Here is a 21,743-nt window from a genome sequence, read left to right on the forward strand (position 1 = left end):
GTAGTAATTATGTAAATGTAAGTTTCGAAAGTGAAATTGTGAAATGAAATGTAAAACGAATGAACTCTATTTATAAAACAACCAAACCGCGTGCCATCGTCCGCGACCTATCGTCCGTGTACGCCACAATGGGGAGGACGATGGCGCGCCCGATGCCTATCGTCCGCAGCCATCGTCCGTGTACGCCACAATGGGGCGGACGATGGCGCGGACGATAGGCATCGGGCGCGCCATCCTCCGCGCCCTTAGTATCGGCCGCGACGATCGTCCGCGACCTATCGTCCGTATCCGCAATGGGCGCGGACGATCGATGGCGCGGACGATGCGCGCCATCGGGCGTGCCATCGTCCGCCCATTGCGGATGGCCTAATAAAAGTTAGGCTGGAGATATTCGGGTCCGCATCGACCCGACTGATATCAGTCAGAGCCTGATTGCAGCTGCATAAATTGATACAGCATCAAATCCAACCTCTCCTCTTTTCTCACTCTGACTACAGTATTCTTTGTTGCTCTCTCAATTAACTCTACATCGTTGTGCCACTCGCATCCTTCGTTTCGATCCAATCATCCATTGTAAGTCCCCTATCACCGAATCTCATCTATCTGTCTGGATCGCTCCATTAGCCGCAGATGGTAAAGTCAATTTTTTAATCAATAAGGTTGAATTTTGTTCATTTTATTGGGTGTATCGAGGTCAATTGCTGCTATCGAGTGCAAAAAGATCAATTCTTCATTGATTTTTGTTTTATAGGGTTTTGATTTGATTTGACCTTGTTCACGCAGGACCATTGTTTTGCGTGTATTTTCGTCCTATTTCTATTCTGTATTTGATTTTGATTAGAATTGGATCGAATTACTTGAATTAATGCAAGATTTGTTTTCCCATGGTTGATTTTTAGTTGGGAAAGTATGTGAACTTTTATTTGTTTATGGGAAAAAGTGACTTTGGGGTTTGACTTTGTATTGGGTATGTAAAGTGATTTTGGTACTGATTCAATTATGTCTTCTCAAGAATCGGATTTTATTTTGTTCAATGTATTGCATGCTTCTACTGAATTGTTGATCTTCAATTCATTGATCTGTTGCCTTTTGTGGGACTACTTATAATTATTTTGGCAACCTTTTGCTGTCCGCAGTCTTTTAAAGTATTTCTGGTCTAATCAAATTAATATGTACTTGTATGATCTATAATGCTCTTAAGCCAACCATGAGCGACGAAGGAGAGAAGACTTGCCCCCTCTGTGCTGAGGAGATGGATTTAACCGATCAGCAGTTGAAGCCTTGCAAGTGTGGCTATGAGGTACTACTAAAGCTCCATGTCATTATTTCATTTTGCAAATTAAATCCATGCTTCTTGCCCCCTGTGCCTATGTCTCTCTAGTCTAGATGTAACATACGACCTTCATGTATAAGAGTTGGATTGAATTACAAGTTTAAGATCATGTGAGGTGCTTAAATTTCTACGAGAGTGTCATTCTCTTTCATTTTGATAGTTTCAGGTCAGGAAATATGTTGCAAACAGTTACTTTTGTAGGTGGCTAAGGAATTACTACTATATTAGAAGAGGGCCAAGAGGCTGAGATGAAGATGCAGTTACAATTTTTTTGAGGATGTTTAAAATAATTACAAAATGCTCACATGATTACTTTCTTTAATTAATGAGCAAAATTCCTTCCGAGCCGGTATTGCTCTAAGGTTCTAAATTTTCTAGTTATAATGTGAAAAGAAACAGAAGAAATAGAGGGAAAGAGGTACAGAAAGAAAGAAAAGAACATTACTCTGTGTTGTACACTTGCTTAGGTAATGCAACTTGTACATTATAACTTTTTAATCTTTAATCTGCCTGCGTTCCTGGATTTCACGTGTTATCTCGTTCCTGTTGCATGTAATTAAAAATCATTACTTTGCATTGCTAAGCATACCTTTAGATACTTTAAGTCGTAGATTAGTTGATCCCATGCTGAAAATGGAGCGAACATAGGAACCTTCTCATTGATCGGGGATATAGTTAATTTTTACTTGCATATTGATTTCTGAAGAGCCAAACTCGATTTTATTTAATCGCACTCCTGGATTCAAGGCTACCATACATTTACTTGTCACTATTTGCTGGTGAATGTAATTTTATTTCTCGTGTGAGGTATGTGACTACCTTTTTATGATCTCTCTTTTTGTTGGTTGTTACTTGACTGAGTTGACTCGTGGTTGTTACTTCTTCAGGGCGTCACCATTCTATTTCTATTGATAGAGATATTTTTCTTAGCAGTGTATCTGTTCAAATGCGAATCCTATACCATCTATGCTCTGGACAACAATAGTGTCATTTTTGTTGTTCTTGCTGAATATTTCTGCTAATGTTGGATGTATGAATCTTTTGCAATATTTCTACAGATTTGTGTTTGGTGTTGGCATCATATTATGGATATGGCTGAGAAAGATGAGACTGAAGGGCGCTGTCCAGCATGTCGTACTGCTTATAACAAAGAAAAGATTGTTGGAACAACTGCAAAATGTGAAAGGTAAGTTCTGTTTGTTGCTACGTGAATTCTCTACTATTCTTTTAAGTCTTGAGCCATAAGGGCGTATATTATATTGCCCTAAATTGAATGTGTGATGATTTGACAGACTGGTGTCAGAGATGAGTGTGGAGAAAAAGGTGAAGTCACAGAAGGGAAAGAGCAAAGCCTTGGAAGGACGGAAGCAACTTGGCAGTGTACGAGTCATTCAGAGGAATCTTGTGTATGTTGTGGGTCTGCCACTGAATTTTGCAGATGATGATGTAATTACTACCCTATTATCTTGCTCCTATTCCATTCCTCTTCCATATTTTTATATTTTGTGACCATTCTAATTGTTATTCATTTTGGTTGCCAGCTACTTCAGCGCAGAGAATATTTTGGTCAGTATGGGAAGGTGCTGAAGGTGTCAATATCTCGAACAGCGACTGGGACTATACAACAGTTTGCAAATAGTACATGCAGTGTGTAGGTCCCTAAGTTTTAGAGTTTTATTCGATTATTTCAAAATTTTGATGCATATTTGTTTGATTGTTCTTTGGATGCACGTATTGCACAATTTCTTGATGAACTTGCTTACTATTGGGTGGATTAGAACCTAAGGTACAAAATTATCTTGTTCTGTTAAATCACGAGTTCCTCGTGATAGTGAAACTCTGAAGAAAAATGGTTTTTCTTTGTTATGCATTAACTACCTTTGGCCAGCTTAACAATATCTTATGGCAAACTTCAGTCTAAATTTCTTTTGTTAAGGTTGCTTATGTAATATTCTAGTTTTTGTATGAAGTGTCATACCATTTAAGATTTTTGATATACATCTTTTTGTTTGGGGGTGGGTGGAATGACCATGTTATGGGTTCAATTGAGGGGTTGGAGTGTTACTGTAATTATTTGTATTTCAACAAGAGGGTTGTAGGTGATAGAAATGGGAACTAGTTATTTACTATCACTCCCAAGTCCTATCCCCTTTAGCGAATTAAGGAAAGCAGGAGTCCTTTTTACATATCATTGTTTACTTATTTCTTATTTGGTCCCTCTCTCCTTTTTATCATAGATATATAACATATTCAAAGGAGGAGGAGGCAGTCCGATGTATTCAGCTGGTACATGGATTTGCTCTGGATGGTAAACCTTTGAGGTGGGTGACATCCTTCATTTATGTGGTAGACCTTTTAGTAATATTTGACTCTCTGATAACGCTGGCTGCAGGGCATGCTTTGGGACCACAAAATACTGTCATGCATGGCTGAGAAATATGGTACGACTTCTTAGCATTTTACAAGTTAGATTGTGGCACAATCTCACACAATATGTTCGCTCATAGTACACTGTACACATGCCCAGTTATGAACCCAAAGCTTATTGAATCACATGGGCTATCACCTGATCATGGTCTTACGTGTTGATACAGCCTTGCAGCAATCCAGATTGTCTGTATTTGCATGATATTGGCTCACAAGATGATAGTTTTACGAAGGATGAAGTCATATCTGAACACACAAGGTATTTCTGTGTGTGAATGATGTTAGTTGTATTCCTTGCCATCATTTTTCTGTTCTGTAATTCTCCTTATGCTATATTTGCTTCTTTTGATTTGGTGAACATGTGGGTAACCCACCCGCCTGAAGTTGGAGTTTGTGTATTCTTGGCATTAGTTTTATCATATTGTGGTCTACACATCTGGAAAGTAGTACAGTACTACTTGTTTCTGTTTTTATTTTTAAACAAATAGATCACGTATTCATTGACCTTCTTTTCTCCATTCATTCATTGACCTTCTTTTCTCCATTGTATATTGTCCTTTATATGGCAGAGTTTCAAGTGATGGTTGAATATCATAATATTATTGAAGCGTCGTTTTCGTGCCCTGAGTACTTAACAGAAGAAATTATAGCATTACTGAAATATTACTTCAGGATGTCCTGGATAGCGTGTTGAGTTTTGCCTCTTCTCCTGTACTAATATTGTCTTATTTTTGTTCTCAAATATCTGTCCTACGTAATGATCAAAAGGAGTAGAATTCAACAAGTCACCAGTTCCTCAAGCAGTATCCAACGGCGTTCAGGAAATGTATTACCTCCTCCAGGAGATGATTACTGCAATAATAACAGCTCGACTTCTTCGGTGAAGCCTTTGGCTAAAACTGCTATTAATACAAATGTAAGATTTCATCATTATTTCTTTCGCCCAGCAGATATGCTTATCAGTCTTTCAGTAATGTGATTTCTTCTTCCAGTTTTATCTGATTTCTAGTTTCAATTTTTTGTTCTTTCTTGATTTAGTGTTGTGTCTAGCCCCATGAAGTTCATTTGAACCATATTTTTAGGGATTCTCGATTTCTCATGCACCATATTCATGAAAACATGTGAAATTATGAATGAACAGTTGTTCTAATTAATGATTCTGTACTTCCTTACTTGTCCTTCATTACTCCAACAGAATTCAGTACCGAGTACTAGAAATTCTCCACCAAGTACTAGCTCAGGGATATCTGCTGCTCTACCAGCTGGAGCGTCATGGTATGCATCCTCTTATGGTAGTTGTCTCCTATTCTTTCTTGCTAGCCTTACTGAATATTGTATTGATCAGGGGCATACGTCCATCTGGTAATCAATCTTTGCTGACAAGCACATCGAGTTCCATCAAAGCACCCAATCAGAAAAATGATACGTGTAATGGTCCCGCAGCATTTTCTAAATCAGCCCCAAGTCAAGTTTCTTCACTTCAGAATGGCACTGGGAAGAAAAGGGTGCCCAATGAAGGAAGCACCATTTCTCTCGAGAAAAGTAAAACAGAAACTTCTGGGCCAGTAAAAAAGGAAGCAAATACAGATGGAAGTGTTGTTTCTGACACTTCCTTTACACCTGCATGCATCACCAGTGTGCCCTTGAGCAGCCAGTGTCATAGCCCACCTAGAACGAGATCACTTCTAAATACTTCTAATATAGTTGATTCTTCTGCTTCATCTAACGGACTTGTATCAGATAAAGATCCTATGGACTACATAGACAATAACATGGAGAATGTGTGCTCTGATGTATTATCATTGAGCATTCAAGAAAATCAACATTCACAAAATAACAATGTGGAGCAAATTAGAGAATCATCAGTTTGTGAGACTTCTGGAGAAGTTAAGAATAACACTGATGTGGTACACATTGGAAGTGTCCAGTCTGATTCTAGATTGGGAAGGCCTGATGAAGTAACTAAAATCGACTTGCCTGAACTGGACAATGATTTGTTATCTTTTCATAGCCCGAGGATTAAGGATCCTGAGATTGCTTCCAGTAGAACACAAGATATTTTTGATGCACTTAATCTTAAACGTTCTGATTTTCTTTCTCCTGCATTTGACAATGCTAATGGTTTAACTGGCATTGGTTTTAATAGCCAGGCTGTGCATAAAAGTGGTAACTTGATGGTTTCAAGTTCTAATTCTCCAAGTGTGTTTCTGGAGAATACATTCAATAATGGTGCTGAAAATTCCACTTTGTCTCTGAGAAAAGAGAACATGTCTCAGCTTGCGAGATATGAAACTGAAGTAGGCAGTGGTGTTCCGGCTATTGATACGGCGGAGAGAAGCATCATATCAAATATTTTGTCACTGGACTTCGACTCATGGGATGAGTCTGTAAGTTCACCTCAGAACCTGGCTAAGTTGATAAGTGAAACTGATAAACGGCAGGGGTCTTTTGGAGCACCAGGGTCCTGGAAAACTCAGAATAGCAGTCAATCAAGATTTACATTTGCTAGAGAGGAGGAAGCTATGAGCCATTTGCCCGAACAATCTATTGATTACCATGAACAAGCCTTGAAGCAGCATCTTTTTGGCCATAATTTCTCAGGCAGCAACAGATTCCATGTTGAGAAGTTTGTTAGTACTAACGGTTTACCTGTTTCCAGTGGCACAGAACAAGATTATTTTGCTAACAATGTTTCTCATTATTCTTCCAACAAGCTTCCTAGTAAGTTAATGACTTAATGCTAATTCATAATTCTCTTAAGGACCATTTCAGTATCTTTTTTACTTTTCGTTGGGGTTTCATATGCAAACTTATCTTAAATATCACTGTTTATTTAGTAATGTGGGCATGTATAATTTGAGTACTTGTTCATCCCTCTTGGAGTGGCATAGGGCTCTTGATCTGTAACGCAGAGATTTAGAGACCTAGTCCTTATCTGATCCACCCATTATGCACCTTTATTAGCTTAAACAATCCATGGGCTGTAACCATCACCTTTTCGTTTTCTATTACACAAAAAGCATCTGATGACCTTTATCTTTATCTTTTTATTCAGCATGATTTCTTAAATTGAGATGGCTTATTAGTTTAGGCTAGGTCCTTCGTAGATGGTATTGCTGCACAAACATTTAACCGTGCTAATTGTTTATGCTTTCTCAAATTAAATTACAATGAATGTGTTTGATGTGGTACCCCCTAACTCTTATGCCCTTGAACAGTTTCAAGACCTCATGTATCTGCACCTCCAGGATTTTCAGCGCCTAGTAGGGCAGCAGCACCTCCAGGCTTTACTTCTCACGCTCGGACAGAGCAATTTTTTGAATCACACTCTGGTTAGAAATGTTTTTAGTGGGTCAATTTAACATTGTATACGTAAAGTATTCGGAAGCCATTCCGTTTTGGATAATTAATCGTACTTTGTATTTGCAGGAAATCATGCGCTTGAGGCTACCTCTTTATTAAGAAATCAGTATCAAACAGCCCCAAGTGGTGATACTTATTCTAATGGTGATATAGAATTTATGGATCCTGCAATTTTGGCTGTTGGCAAAGGGACATTTGCAAGTGGCATCAACAATATGGGCCTAGACATAAGATCCAATTTTTCTCCACAGTTCAATACATATGATGAGGTCAGATTCCAGTCAATTTTACAAAGATCTTTTCCTCCACAACACAACCAAAGATTTGGTGACCTGGGCAACAATCTTTCGACCCTTGGTGATATTCATGGAATTCCTTCTAGGGTTGCCGAGCAGACACTAACCAATAATCACTCTCCATTTTCTCAATTCAGCCTTCATCAGTATAGAAATGGAGCAACTTCTAATGGTCAATGGGATGGGTGGAATGAATCCCAGAGTAGGAATAATTTGAGTATAGATGAACTGCTCAGAGCCGAGCGTTTGAGACTTAGCAGCAATATATACGGTGGCTATGAAGAATCCAAGATGAGGATGCCAGGTTCCGGCAATATATACAATGGAGCTTATGGGATTTGATTCGAAGATTATTATATCAGTGGTGAAATAGATGATCATATCCGACCTTGATGCCTGACGTCCTCCTTTTGAATGTGGTGCCTATGAAACTCACAACAGTTCACTCTGACACGATTAGTCTGACTCCACTACTTTCAGGTTGGTGTTGGGTTAAATCTTCTCACATGGAGTCCAGAAACCAGCAGGTAAACTTTTGACTCTTTTTAGTTTCCTTTGATGGGTGGTTAATATCTACAATAAAGTGGTTTCGGTCTCATTACATTTATGAGTTATGTGAAGAGGTGGAAAAACTGATTTCTAACGTTCAGGAACAACAATGTGGCTGGATCCTTGTTCAGTAAAATTAGTAATCACTCTGCCTTGGTTAAAGATGTCACACTTGTTGTGTGGCACAAGATATTAGGAGCTGTTGCTTAGTAGAGAAAAAATGTAGTTGAATGTTCTCATAGAGTGAGAAAAAGTTAATTGAAGTGTTAATGACGAGAGAGAAAATGTAGCTGAATGTATTAGTGATGCTTTGTTGGGATGTACTAAAAAAAGAAAGTTAGATATTTGTTGCAGGATGGAGCAAGTAGCTAAAACTCATAATTTTGAAATACAGCACTAATGATAAACGCTCGAGTTTGAAGATATATAACTTTGGCTAAACTCTTGACAGAATCCCATTGGTTTCGACTTTTATTAATGGCATGGTGATCTTTTCCTAAATTTGTCAGAAATTTCAGTTGAAAGTTCTGGAGACTGAAGCTCAATGCTAGTGCTGCTAGGCCTATGTTATCCATGGGAATCCCAGCGGCGTTGGGGTCTTTGAGATTCATCTCAGCCAGAGAGACTGATTTCTGATAAGTTGATGGGTTGCTTTACAGTCAGATTGGGAGCATAGTCAGAGAGGAGAGGAAGAGCATGATTGTTCAAGATGGTACCTAACCATTGCCGCATGTTAGTTTAAACATAGAAAGAGGTAGGAGAATGAAAATGAGATGTGGTTTAGGTGAATTCTGCGAATCTGTCGTTTAACGTTGCATTAATCATATAATGATTGCACTTTCGATCTAGTCTGTTCATCTATTGGTGATTATGAAATGCATCTCTCAACCACTTTATAAGGTCATCCACAGCCCATTCCAAATTTTATTGCCACAATAATGTTCCATTCAGTTTTCATAGTAAAAAAAGCTCAAAAGAGATTAAGAATACAAAGTATAGTAGTTGGAGTTGTAATCACTAACAAAACAGTGCACAACACCACCCTGTTGTCTAACCGAACCTTACATCAAATAAATTAATTAGTATGGGTTGTAAGTTGTGTAGTTTGTTTTCTACATCCGCCACTGATCGATCTATTATAGCACCTCTACAATAATATAAACCTCTTTACTTTAAAATAAAAGAAAATAGAAAAAGAGCAAAAAAGGCGATGAATCCCTATTACTACATGGCAATATGGCATCCACATTAAGACTAAGATGGTGGCAGATATGGCTTCAACCAAGAGTAATATGCAGATGTGTTAGCATAATCGTATGGAACTGAAGAAGCAGGACCGGAGGGAGCTGGTGATGAGAATCCTGATGATGCTGCAGCAGCCGTTTGATTGTGCCCATTCATTCGACAAGCCAAGTTTCCCAGTTCCAGTTGAGCACTTCTTTCCCTTTCCTGCATTCATTCAAGACTACAATTCAACACCTAAATCTTCCTCTGTATTTAAACTCATCGAACGCACAATGCCACGGTCCACCATAAAGAGCACGGTGAATAGAGTTTTTCAATCTTGTCATTTTGGATGTACTCGATGAGATGATCAGAGGGCACAGTCTTTGAAACGCTATAACTGATTTTTCGACTAAGCAAAAAATAAAAACAAGGGCATGTTACCTCATTGTTGCGAACAACCACACCATTGTACAAAATAGGATGTTGTGATGTTACTGGTACTCCTTCGAGTGGAAGGTTAGACATTATGTCTGAGGCGGCAGAGTTACCCCCGTGTAGCTGCAGAAACATGGATAACACATCTATCAAAATCCCATAATCACTTTTAATCAAGAATTAGGAAATGAATTAACGTGTTTCATTGGACAGGTTCTTCACCATAACCATGACTGTCATAAAAATATACTACCAACCAAAAGAAACAAAAACACAGAAACTTGAATTCTGAACATTTGTTCTTTAATTATTGAAGTTCAGAATACCATCAATGTTGTTGTGGTTTGAGCATCATGATGGAGCTTTAAAGAATCCAAACATACACTCTTGTTTGGAGAAGATACAGACATCCCCAAATCTAGATTAAGATCATGTTGGCTACCTGTTTTAAGAGCATTGTGAATTTCAAGCAAACAGTCGAGCCACACAAAGGTTGAAACGGGAGTGTAAAACTAAAAATACCATCAATGAATTCAACAAGAGTGGTACAAGAAAAACATTAAAAGCACTAGTTACCTCCATTGTGCAGTTCAAAGACTGCCTCACTGTTGTTTTTGTTGCTCGTCTCAAAGCTGGTGACAGTGTCACTTCCATCGCACACGATGGCTGCCTTCTCGTACCTGATTTGCACAAAACCAAAAGGGATAAAAATGAGTTGGATGAGGCAAACTCAAAGAAATGTCTAATCACAAGGAAGTTGCAGCTTCTACTTCACTACGTAAATTCGAATTCACAATTTGCCTCACTCCACTCAAGATGCCATGGTATAACTTGGTACGGTTTCAATTCTAGTCACAAATTCATTTTACCAAAACATAGTGTTCCCTTGGATCAAATGTCTCTTACTTCTTCCCAAGAAACTCCCCCGTTCGAGCCTCCCAACGTCCACCTTTTTGGAACGCGACTCCTCTAATTTTAGAACCCCCTCTTGAAACTCCACTGCTCTGGCGACGAAGCATCTGCACGAATTCTTCTTTCGGCAGATTCATCACCTGCAACCCCAACGTCATTGCAAATGATTCTCCATCAACATCATCTTACAATAAGAAGTCCGAGATTGGAAACGAAAAAAAAAACACAAAAAAGGCACCTGATTCATATCAGCATAATCAGGGAGAGTAAAGTTAATATCAGCTTCAACACCTCGGAACTTAATTGCAGCTCTGTCATACGCTCTGATACAATCATAGAGGTTTGATCAGAATCTGACACAATAAAATGAGTATGTTTATGAGAGTTGTAAGGAGGTTTTACCTAGCAGCAGCAAGAGCTGTATCAAATCCACCTACACAGAATAATTAAGATTCAACAATAATTCCAAAATTAGTAATACTCCATAATCAATCAATCAATCAATCACACGAGATACTCTGTTAAATCTCACCCAAATAAACTTGTTTCCCGCAGTCCCTGAATGAGAGAGTAAAAAAAATCAAGGAGAGAAGAGAATGAGGTAAAACATGAAGACATGAAAAAAGAAAAAGGACCATATATGAGACTCCCATCTGCCAGTCCTTCGGTAAAAAGTGACTCCTCTATACTGAGAGCTTCGAGACCTCGGCCCACGCCGCCCCTTCCTGGGTTGCACCTTCACCGGGAACAGATCTCGAGTCAACAAGCCCTGACCATCAGGGCTGGAGCACGTGCCATCGCAGTTGTTCAGATTGAGATCAAACATGTATAGTTGGTGATCGGAGGAGTAGACCCCTGTAGTTGGTTTTCTGAATTCCAACACTCTAAAAATGTTCTTGAAAACCACTCCTCCTCAATGTCAGCAAAGGCAACTACAATCATGAGGCATGGGAAACTAACAACTGCGTAACTTGGAAAATAAATATATTTAAATAATAACTCAACCCATTTGATTGCGCAAACCGGACAGAGCGGTTCCCAGTTACTCCATGGCTCCTCACTCTCTCAAACTCATTAAAAATATTGACGGTTACCCATACTATAGCGACAGGTTTAATGGGGTGAGTAGTACAATGTAAGAAAAAAAAGAATAAATTATGGATAAAATATAAAAGAGAATTATAAAAAAGGTAATCTAGTCGTCCATAAAAAATAATCTTATTTTTTTTATTTTGAGTTATTAACAAAAAATAGTCTCATCTAAAAATAAAAATTTTCTTTCAAATTATTAACACTATTCTATCCATTTTTGTGTTTCTCTCTCATATTTTATCTACTTTTCTTCTTCAACACACTATCAACACATTTCTTTTTTATGATAAATATTTCTATTTTATATTACTCGATATTTTAGCTTTCAAAATTTTAGATTCTGATAAAGTTATGTTAAAATGGGGTTCATGTCATGGATAATTTCAAGGAAAAATATATTTAAGCAACAACATTTTTAGGTTTTGATTGCACATTATTGGATGCAAAAAAAGGTCATTCGTATTTCCATGTCATCAGATGTATTTACCTGAACCTGTCGAAAAGCTATGTGAAAGTTATCTGCCGACATACATTTACATTCACATGTATCACGATGATCAAACTATACTAAAAGGATCATGAAACATTATCAAATGACCATTTATGCTTTTCAATTTATAATAAAATAATAACTAAAGGTTAAATTTAGCCATAAATGAATCAAATTATAACCTTGCATGTGGAGGCGAGAAAGCCTTTTTTGTTTTCCCTTTTACCTTTGTTTACCTCGTGGGGTAAGGAGGATGTCGGCAGAGCCAGTATGTGTTATGTTTCGATTTGATTACTACTACTAATTAAACAAAATGTGTATCATGATTTCAAACCAAAAACATTGCTTTTATAAGTATGCTTTTTTACAATCATACTTCATTAGTTGACGGACCAATAGGCACCTAACAACGTTGTTAGTCATTGAATTCAGATTCTATTTACCCACTCATTCATTACTTCTTTAATTGTCCTTTTCCTTGTCGGCCCAATGTGATAAATAAACCAAGTCAATAGTTTCTTGGGTATATAATTGAAGTAAATCACTTTATGAGTGTACATTTACAAGTTCGTCTAGGTCTCTTTACCAGTTGTGTATAAGAGCATCTGCAATGTGGCGGACGATAAGCCGCCCGAGGCACGTCTAGGTCTCTTTACCAGTTGTGTATAAGAGCATCTGCAATGGGGCGGACGATAGGCCGCCCGATGCCTCGGACGCGCCATTGTCCGCCCACTGTGGGTGCGCGGACGATGCCCGATGCATCGTCTGCGCCATCGTCCGGCCACTGTGGGCGACGCGGACAATGCAACGCGTTTTTGTTTATTTATTTATTTTTTAATTTCAAAAAATTTATTTATATAAATAACCCCTACCCACCTTCATTTGTAACATTTCCATTCACTTTTCCACACTCAAATTACACTATAAAATGGATTCCGGTGAATACCCAAGTCCGAATAGTCCGATGTCTGGGGGTGGTGCACGTTGGCCGGATACAGACCCTGATGAATATCGGCCGTTCGACTCTAACACGCAGTACGATCTCGAATTCAGTACGGATTCGTACGGTCTGTCTGACATGGAGCCGTCTCCAACTCGCCCCCCCGCCCCCCGCCAGAAAGAAGCGGAACCGACACTGGGCGTACAAGGTGCCACCTCCGGAAATGAATGAAGAGTACTCCCCCAGGAGGACGAACTAGCAATCGGATGAAACCCTCGTCTTGGCGAGGTGTTGGGTGGATATTTCGGAGGACCCGGTATTCGCGAACAACCAAAAGCAGGTTGCGTACTGGGAGCGCATCGTCGAGCGCTACAATGAGGCAAAGCCACCGAGCGCGTACAAGCGCCATAGGGAGCAGCTTCGCAAGCACTGGGATCAGGTGAAGAAGCAAGTCAACATGTTCTTGGCGGAGTACGAGAAGTGCTCGAGGGAGCAGGGAAGCGGCGAGAGCTTGAGCGATGTGCGCGATAGAGCGTTGCTGTCGTACCAGTCAATGTACGACGACTTCAAGCATTTCAACATCTGGGCGTTCTTGAAGGACAAGCAGAAGTTCCAGGGCGGGATTCTGCCATTGGCTGCGCCAAAGAGGACGAGGACCACCAAAGTCGGTGCTTACACAAGCAGCGAAAGCGGCGCATATCCGGTGGACATCAACCGGGCGATGTACGAGGAGGAGGAGAGTTCCGGCACACCGGTGTCTTCCCGACGTCCCATTGGCGTCAAGGCTGCAAAGAACAAGGGGAAGGCGAATGCGACATCCTCCTCGCAAGCTGCGGCCGCCCCCAATCGCCGATCTCGACCCCGATCCCGACCTCGACCCCGACCCCGGCGGCACTTGCCTACGCGGAGTTGGCAGCGGCCGCCAAGCGGAAGACGTTGTTGGACACGCACAACGCCCTCATGCAATGTCAGGACCCGACCAAAGCCGAATACCTCCAGGGGATGATCGATGAGCTGCGCCGCAAGTTGGGACTTTTGTAGAGTAGTCAACTTTTTTTTCATTTCTAACTCGTGTAAAACTTTTTTTAATCAATGTAGGATTTGCCGTTTTTAATTAATCGTGGTATTTTTAATTATTTTGCATTGACATATTTGAAAACATTTAAATTAATTAACAAAACAATAGTGAAACCTATAGGGCGGCCTTTAGGGCGGCTTATAGGGCGCCCCACTGCAGGTGGAAGGGTAGGAGGATAAAATGCTGACGTGACGGTGCATAGGGTTGGCTTTGGGGCGTCCCTTAGGGCGCCCTACTGCTAATGCTCTAAGTCTAGCAATAAATTAGTTATATGTTGTTATGTGTATGTTTCGGTTATGTATCACACCTTAGAGCATCAGCAATGGGGTGGACGATGCGTCGGGCGCGCTATCGTCCGCCATTATGGCACCGCGGAGACGGACAATGCGTCGTCCGCGCCCGACGCTTAGTCCGCGGGCGAAGCGCCGATGATATGGCATCGTCGGTGCCATCGTCTGCCCACTGTGGGCGACACGGACGATGCAACGCGTTTTAGTTTTTTTTTTTAATTTTAAAATTCGAAAATTTTGTTTATATATATACCGTGGCTTCGCTTTTCATTTGTAACTTTTCGATTCACTTTTCAACTCTCAAATTACGCTATACAATAGATTACGGTGGATACTCAAGTCCTAATAGTCCGACGTTTGGAGATGTCGCACGGTGGCCTGGTACACAACCTGGCGAATATCGGCCGTTCGACGCCAACCAAACGTACGATTCGGACTTCAGTACGGATTCGTACGGCCTCTCCGATATGGAGCCGTCGGCAACTCGCCATGCCCCCGCTTCACGTCGCGCGACTGCCGCCGCCGCCCCCGCTCCTGCCAGAAAGAAGCGGACCAAGCACATCGCGAGAAAGTTGCCACCTCCGGCAACGAACGAAGAGTACGCCCCCGGCCGTACGAACTACCGGCCGGATGAAACCCTCGTCTTGGTGAGGTGTTGGGTGGATATATCGGAGGACCCAATATTCGCGAACAACCAAAGGCGGCTCGCGTACTGGGAGCGCATCGCGGAGCGCTACAATGAGGCGAAGCCGTCGAGCGCGTACAAGCGCCAACGGGAGCAGCTCCGCAAGTACTGGGATCAGGTGAAGAAGCAAGTCAACCTGTTCGCAGCGGAGTACGAGAAGTGCTCGAGGGATCAGGGAAGCGGCGAGAGCTTGAGCGACGTGCGCGATAGAGCGCTGTTGTCGTATCAGTCCATGTTCGGCGACTTTAAGCATTTCAACATCTGGGCGCTCTTGAGGAACAAGCAGAAGTTCCAAGGCGGATTCGGCACACCGGTGCGGCGAAGAGGACGAAGACCACCGACACTGGTGGTTACACGACCAGCGAAAGTGGAACTCGTCCGGTGGACCTCAACCAGACGTGCACGGAGGAAGAGAGTTCCGGCACACCGATGTCCTCCCGGGGGCGTCCCATAGGCGTCAAGGCTGCAAAGAACAAGGGGAAGGGGAAGGCGACATCCTCCTCGGCCGCCGCCCCCCATCGCCGATCCTGATCCTGACCTGACCCCGGCGACAGTTGCCTATGCGGATTTGGCAACCGCCTCGATGGCGATGACGTTGTTGGATACGCACAACGCCCTTATGAGGTGTACGGATCCGGCCCAAGCTGAGCGCCTACAAAGGTTGAGATATGAGTTGAGCCGGAAGTTGGGTCTTTTGTAGGATAGTCTTTTTTTTTAATTTCTAACTCGTGTAACTTTGTTTTTATAATCAATGAATTTTATGCCGTTCTTAGTTAATCGTTGTGTTTTTTAATAAGTTTGCATTTATATATTTGAAAATAGTTAAATTAATTGACAAAACAGTTAAAATGCTTAGGGCGCCCCTTAGGGCGCCCCACTGCAGGTGGAAGGGCAGGAGGATAAAATGATGACGTGGCGGTGCATAGGGGAGGCTTTAGAGCGCGCCTTAAGGTGCCTCATTGCTGATGCTCTTAATATTGCACACAGAATAACATAAATTTATATAACACATGATATAGTACTCCACTAGTATAAAGATATTATAGGCCATAGCATGCAAGTATCTTACTTACTTCTCCATTAAATAACTGCTTTTCGACAACATACTTTATTCCACAAATTTAATCCAGCAGGAATCCACATATTAATCTTATATTATCTTTAATAAGTAAACAAGAAGTTACTAAAGCTAGAATAACTTTAATAAATCCCAAGTACCCGAAGAAAATAACAGTCGAAACATTTATTATACTACTACTAAATATTATTTGTCATATATATACATATGCATCGATAGACCTATACATTTAGTTTATGATAGTAATTAATGGACTATTATAAAGTAGGAGATCAAGAAAATGTAACTAAATTAGTTAAAAGAGGATTTTTGATAGATGGGTGAAAATAGAAAAATAAAAGTATTTGTTTTATGAGCAGTGCTAATGAATGAAAAGTTGTACTACTAATGTTTGTAGTCGTAGTAAGATAATATCGTACCAATATTTAATTGGTTAGGGATAAGGAAAAATAATGTCAAACTCTCTTTAAAAGGGAAAGAAGTAAAAAAAGTCATGAAATTAACATCTCATAGTCATAGGTAGCTATCACAAACTTTAAAAATGCCTTCTTACCACAAACGTTGAAGCAATTAAAGTACAACATGCCATATATTACCAAACTTATTAAAGCTCCAATACCTTAATGCTAACCCAATTGCCCAACAAAATGTCTTCCTTCCAAATGGACTTTTTTTATGTATCTTTATCTTTTAGAGGAAGTATCAACATCGTTTGGTGGCCAATTAATCAACTTCGACCAATTTAAAATTCGGATCATATCATAAACAAGCATCATTACTAAAAAAAATTAACTTATTTCTATCCAAATATTTGACTTATTATTTACACATTTTTTTTTATCTTATCGTTTATATTGAAATTGAAGTCTACGCACTGATGTATCTCGTTTATTATATTGTTTCATTTTATCCATAGGTTTACTTACTCAAACAATGTGAATTGAGTACAAAATATTTCAACCAATTATCGAAGACAATATCATGATTCATCTCTTTTTAGAATATATTATAGAATTGATTTGTTGCACTAAGATAGTCAAAGAAACAATTATTTCCCAGAAAATATATAGTCAAAGAAACAATGTATTAGAACTCTAATAATTGCACGACTAAAGCCTCCTCTGGTGGCCCCCATTTCTAAACCTGCCATTTTTAAATAAAGAGTGGCACTAATAGTCTCTGATCTTGTCGAAAAATACACCAATAGTCTCTAAAGAAATTTTATAGCCTATATGGTCCCTATAAATTACATTTTTGGTACCTGTCGGTCTTTTATACCCCTCTGCATTCAAAAAATCTCCTAAATGCCATTGATGACATTTTCGGTAAATTATAGTTTTGGTATCTCTTTAATCATGCAATTGTTTTGGACATACATAAAAGCACCTTTTACAACAAAAAATATTTTCTTTTATTAAAATTTTCAAATAATTACTTGAATAACGTATAGATTAAGTTTTATAATGAAAAATTACTATAGTTCGCTTTATTTTTTAGTAAAAAAATGTTACTTGCAAGAGTTACCTTTAATTTATGTTAGATATACTTCACTTAAATTTTAATTATTATATTTAAAAATATTTTTCACTATACTATATTTTAATTAACGTAATTAAAATATTTATTTTTCATTTAAGTATAGTTACATTTAAATATCTAAGTAACAATTTTTAATTATTACTATAATTCACTATAATATTTTTTCTTCTCAAATTTAAAAATTAAGTAAAAATAAATCCCACAAAGAATTTTCAATAATTCACTTTAATATTTATATTGAAAAATGTTACTATTAAATATAATTTTTTCTTCTCAAACATACAGATTAAGTTGTATAATAAATAATATTTAATTTTAAAAATAAATAAAGCATAATTAAAACATTTTGTTTCTTATTTAAAATTTTGAAATCATAAAGCATCAAATATTATTTAAGTGAAAGTATAATTGAGTTTATAAAAGAAAATGGTGATGGAAGAGAAAATGAAAAAAAATTAAAGAGTAGAAAGGTCCAAAATGCCTCAAAACTTTAAATATTTTCACTAGTGGTGCCTAGGATTACTTTAGTTTTATTGTACCAAAAATGACATAAAGTTTTTTAGGGACCATTGGTGTATTTTTTGACAAGATCAGAGACTATTAGTGTAGTTCACTCTTAAATAAATATCAATGTAATATTAAGTAAACTTAAATTTAATTTGAGTATGTATAAAATGACAAAAGAAATAAATAAAAATTAAAGAACGTGATTCATGAATAATAAACAGAAGAAATTATGAGTTATACGTGTTGTTTTGTAAGAGCATCTCCAAGGGGAGAGGTAAATGGATAGGTAAACTAATATAACTATCATATTTACCTTTTTTCATGAAAAATTATTCTCCAAGGGGAGATGTATATGAGAAGGTATTATACATTTTTCCATTTTGAAGAGGTATCTTTACTTCTCCATCAATGGAGATGTAAAATTTTATAACCACCATATTTGCCTTCTTTCCATGAAAATTTCTTCTCCAAAGGGAAATGTATTTGAGAAGGTATTGCATTTTATGTTTTTTAATGCATTTTATACTATTATTTTATTTTTAAAAAATAATTTATCTTTCTATATACATTTTTTCTTTGGAATGTGTTACTTTTTAAAAGGGTATATTTCACTTTTTTTAAGAAGCTAAATACATAATATTCCTTTTTTATATACCTTATCCCCTTGAAGATAAATAAAGCACGAGGACACGAGGTAGAAAGTGATTTTGAAGCCCATAAGTAGTTAAACACGAAAGGTTTGTGAATGATATTATTAAGTATGAGGATCACAAAAATCATGTTTGTTTTTTTACTTATAATACGTATTTTTATAATTTTGTTTCATTTCAGATTAGTTATATAAATTGGGAATTTGGATTTTTCAAATTGTTTGGGATTTATATTCTCTCAAAATTCAAAATTTTAATCGATTCAGAATAAAAGTCCTATCTAACGAATAATCACATTTATAATGCTACCTAAATCTTTCAAATAACAAAGATGAAGATGCTCGAGACATGGGAAGTGGGAGTAGCTCTCCAGCATCCATCATTCTAATTGACTACATAGCGGGGGTGGTATTAAAAATTAAAAATATTAATATAATTTTAATAATAAAATTAAATATTATATTAATTAAAAAATATATAAAAAATACTATAAATTAAATAGTATAAATATTTAGACTCCATAAATATTTCAAATGTTTATTTTGATATATAAATAATAAGATGCAAGATCACATAAATATTTTAGAGTACTAATATTCAACAATTAATTAGTAGTGGAGTAGTACTCTTTCCGTCCCAATTTAGCAGTCTCATTTGAGTTTGACACTAGTTTAAGAAAAGTTGGTGAAAAAAGATAGTGGAAGTTTTATACTCCTTCCGTCCTTGAAGAGTATGCACTATTTCCTTTTTCGTCCGTCCCCAAAGAGTATGAACATTCTAATTCTGGAAACTCTCTTCTCTTTAATGAGGTGAGACTCATTCTCCACTAACAATACATAAAAAAAATTTCTCTCTCTTACTTTACCCATAATGTATAAAAAGTTAAAACCCGTGTCGAACATAAAGTTTATACTCTTTGGGGACGGAAGGAGTAGTAAAATGTGAGTGAGAAAAGGTTAATGGAACGTAGGACCTATTATCATTTACCGAAAATTTCAACGAGAATCATTAAGTGGGACACCTAAATATGGTTAACCGAGACTCCTAAGGTGGGACGGAGGAAGTATATTGTTTAAAATTAACAGTCCTCAATGAACTGTCGTAGTATAGCTGTATTAAATTTTAGGCCCATAATCTTCTTTAATTGGCGGCCCATAACAACAAAATCAGAAGGAAAACAGATGATGGCCGAGCGCCATTAATCGCATATCGTCCACTAGGAACCCATCAGTTTAAGAAGTCACGGCCCAACTTCAAAAGTCAGCCCAGCAACCCGTCATCAGATGTCCAAACCCATGGACAAAGCCCGACCCGCGAACCCAACCCGGATTCAAAAACGGATAAGCTGCCGCCGTGTGTATTTTCTTTATTCCCAATTTCCCTTCGAGCTTATTTTTGAAATTCCTCTATATTAAAACATGTATAAATATGCGCTACAAAAGTAGAAGCTTAAGATCATAAATGATTTTGTACATAGGTCTATGATGAATCCGCGAATTTTTGATGTTAGTAAATGCTGGTAGAGAAAAAAGACTACGACACAAAGAATTTACGTGGTTCGATTTACTGAAGTAAATCTACGTCCACGGGAAGAAGGGAGGGCAAGATTGTATTGCTTGATCTGGGATTACAGCTTACAACACAGACTTGCTATATGATTTTATCTCTAGAGAGCTTAACCTTTTTCTATCTGATCTAAGTTCTATTTATATATTGAACTAAGATCGTGGCTTGCATCACCACCCTAAGTCGTGGATGTCGTGTAGGTCATGGCCTAAGATCGTGGATGTAGCGTAGGTCATGGCCTACGATCGTGGCCTGAGTTGACACCAAGTGGTAGTGGGTGTGTTGGAAGTTGTGGAAATCCTGTATGGGTCCACTAACTCCTTGTTCGGTCGAATACTGAGACCGAACTGCTTTGGTTGCCGATCTGAGAGCAGAGCTTGATGCCGACCTGAGAGCAGAGCTTGATTGGTTGGCTTTTACCGAGCTGTAGGCTGAGGCCGAACTCTTTGTTCGGTCGAATACTGAGACCGAACTGCTTTGGTTGCCGATCTGAGAGTAGAGCTTGATTGGTTGGCTTTTACCGAGCTGTAGGCTGAGGCCGAACTCTTTGGTAATGCCGAACTCATACTCTTCCTTGGGCTTTGGGCTGATGGGCCGTCCTTGCTGTTGGGCTTGTTTAGTACGCACCCCATCACTACCCCCCCCGAAGGGCGAAGTGAATCACTTCGGCGAAGTGAGTCACTTCGGCATTCTGGATAAAGGCAAGGGGGAGGCTGATGTCAGGGGACGTGCCTTGCATTAAATGCGACAGTAAAATCCGGCCGTTGAATCCTGAAAAGGTGGGATTCGAAACGGTGCGACGATTTTGAAATCTTCGCCGAATCTGATAAATACCTCCTTTCTTCATCATTGAAGCACTTTTGCGACTGCTTCTTCTGCACTCTCTCTTTTTTGCGAAAATTCTCTCTCCGCTTTCAAGAATTTCTTCAGACTTTCTTCACCTTCAAAAAGTAAGAAAAATGTCTTCTTCTTCTTCTTCTTCGGAGTCGGGTAGCGTTAGGAGAGGCGGTAAGGGGTCTTCTGGCCGGAAAGAGTCCGGGGAGAAGACCGTAGAGTATTTCCATAGTATTTTGAGTAAGGATACTGTGATATCCCTACCCGAAAAATACTTTTTTCCTGGGGGGAAGGCGGTGGTACCTGACGGTGATCATAGGGCTGACTCCCCGCCGGAGGGTTACGCCACCGTGTACGAGGCCTGCTTAGAATGCGGGCTTCGTTTCCCCCTCCCTTCTGCCTTTATAGATTTACTAGATTTCTTTCAGCTTCCTTTAGGCCAGGTGACTCCG

At 38.9% G+C, this 21,743-nt stretch overlaps 2 protein-coding genes across 6 annotated transcripts; one reads left to right on the forward strand and one right to left on the reverse strand.

Annotated features, from left to right (window-relative positions):
• The first annotated feature begins 422 nt into the window (after positions 1-422).
• On the forward strand, positions 423-8,816 carry LOC121743028. 5 transcript variants are annotated; one of them, XR_006038196.1, is made up of 14 exons: positions 423-573; positions 1,202-1,300; positions 2,392-2,519; positions 2,626-2,779; positions 2,875-2,984; positions 3,571-3,654; positions 3,726-3,774; positions 3,928-4,019; positions 4,529-4,676; positions 4,956-5,035; positions 5,106-6,481; positions 6,979-7,092; positions 7,190-7,946; positions 8,478-8,816. XR_006038196.1 is itself a non-coding variant. In XM_042136208.1 (13 exons), the coding sequence occupies exons 1-13, from the start codon at positions 631-633 to the stop codon at positions 7,759-7,761; spliced, it is 3,009 nt and encodes a 1,002-aa protein (XP_041992142.1). In that variant the 5' UTR covers positions 428-630; the 3' UTR covers positions 7,762-8,467. The 5 variants fall into 5 exon arrangements, 1 of the variants encoding a protein (XP_041992142.1); XR_006038195.1 differs by having other exon boundaries at positions 428-633; positions 8,420-8,816; XR_006038193.1 differs by having other exon boundaries at positions 428-633.
• A 198-nt stretch (positions 8,817-9,014) lies between these two features.
• LOC121743030 (ethylene-responsive transcription factor RAP2-7-like) lies at positions 9,015-11,514 on the reverse strand. The gene is made up of 9 exons (XM_042136209.1): positions 11,178-11,514; positions 11,075-11,100; positions 10,945-10,975; positions 10,781-10,865; positions 10,537-10,682; positions 10,207-10,310; positions 9,957-10,072; positions 9,637-9,753; positions 9,015-9,417 (listed from the first exon to the last, which is right to left on the reverse strand). The coding sequence occupies exons 1-9, from the start codon at positions 11,366-11,368 to the stop codon at positions 9,223-9,225; spliced, it is 1,011 nt and encodes a 336-aa protein (XP_041992143.1). The 5' UTR covers positions 11,369-11,514; the 3' UTR covers positions 9,015-9,222.
• Positions 11,515-21,743: the final 10,229 nt, after the last annotated feature.

Source organism: Salvia splendens, chromosome 8 (assembly GCF_004379255.2).
Source record: "Salvia splendens isolate huo1 chromosome 8, SspV2, whole genome shotgun sequence".
Classification (NCBI taxonomy): domain Eukaryota; kingdom Viridiplantae; phylum Streptophyta; class Magnoliopsida; order Lamiales; family Lamiaceae; genus Salvia; species Salvia splendens.

Coding starts and splice junctions, on each gene's coding strand:
- LOC121743028 (XM_042136208.1), top strand. Junction 2,520..2,625: donor ACAACTGCAAAATGTGAAAG/GTAAGTTCTGTT, acceptor ATGATTTGACAG/ACTGGTGTCAGAGATGAGTG. Junction 3,775..3,927: donor ATGCATGGCTGAGAAATATG/GTACGACTTCTT, acceptor GTGTTGATACAG/CCTTGCAGCAATCCAGATTG.
- LOC121743030 (XM_042136209.1), bottom strand. CDS start 11,368: ATGTTTGATCTCAATCTGAACAACTGCGATGGCACGTGCTCCAGCCCT. Junction 11,101..11,177: donor AGATGGGAGTCTCATATATG/GTCCTTTTTCTT, acceptor TCTCTCATTCAG/GGACTGCGGGAAACAAGTTT. Junction 10,073..10,206: donor CTTTGAACTGCACAATGGAG/GTAACTAGTGCT, acceptor CTCTTAAAACAG/GTAGCCAACATGATCTTAAT.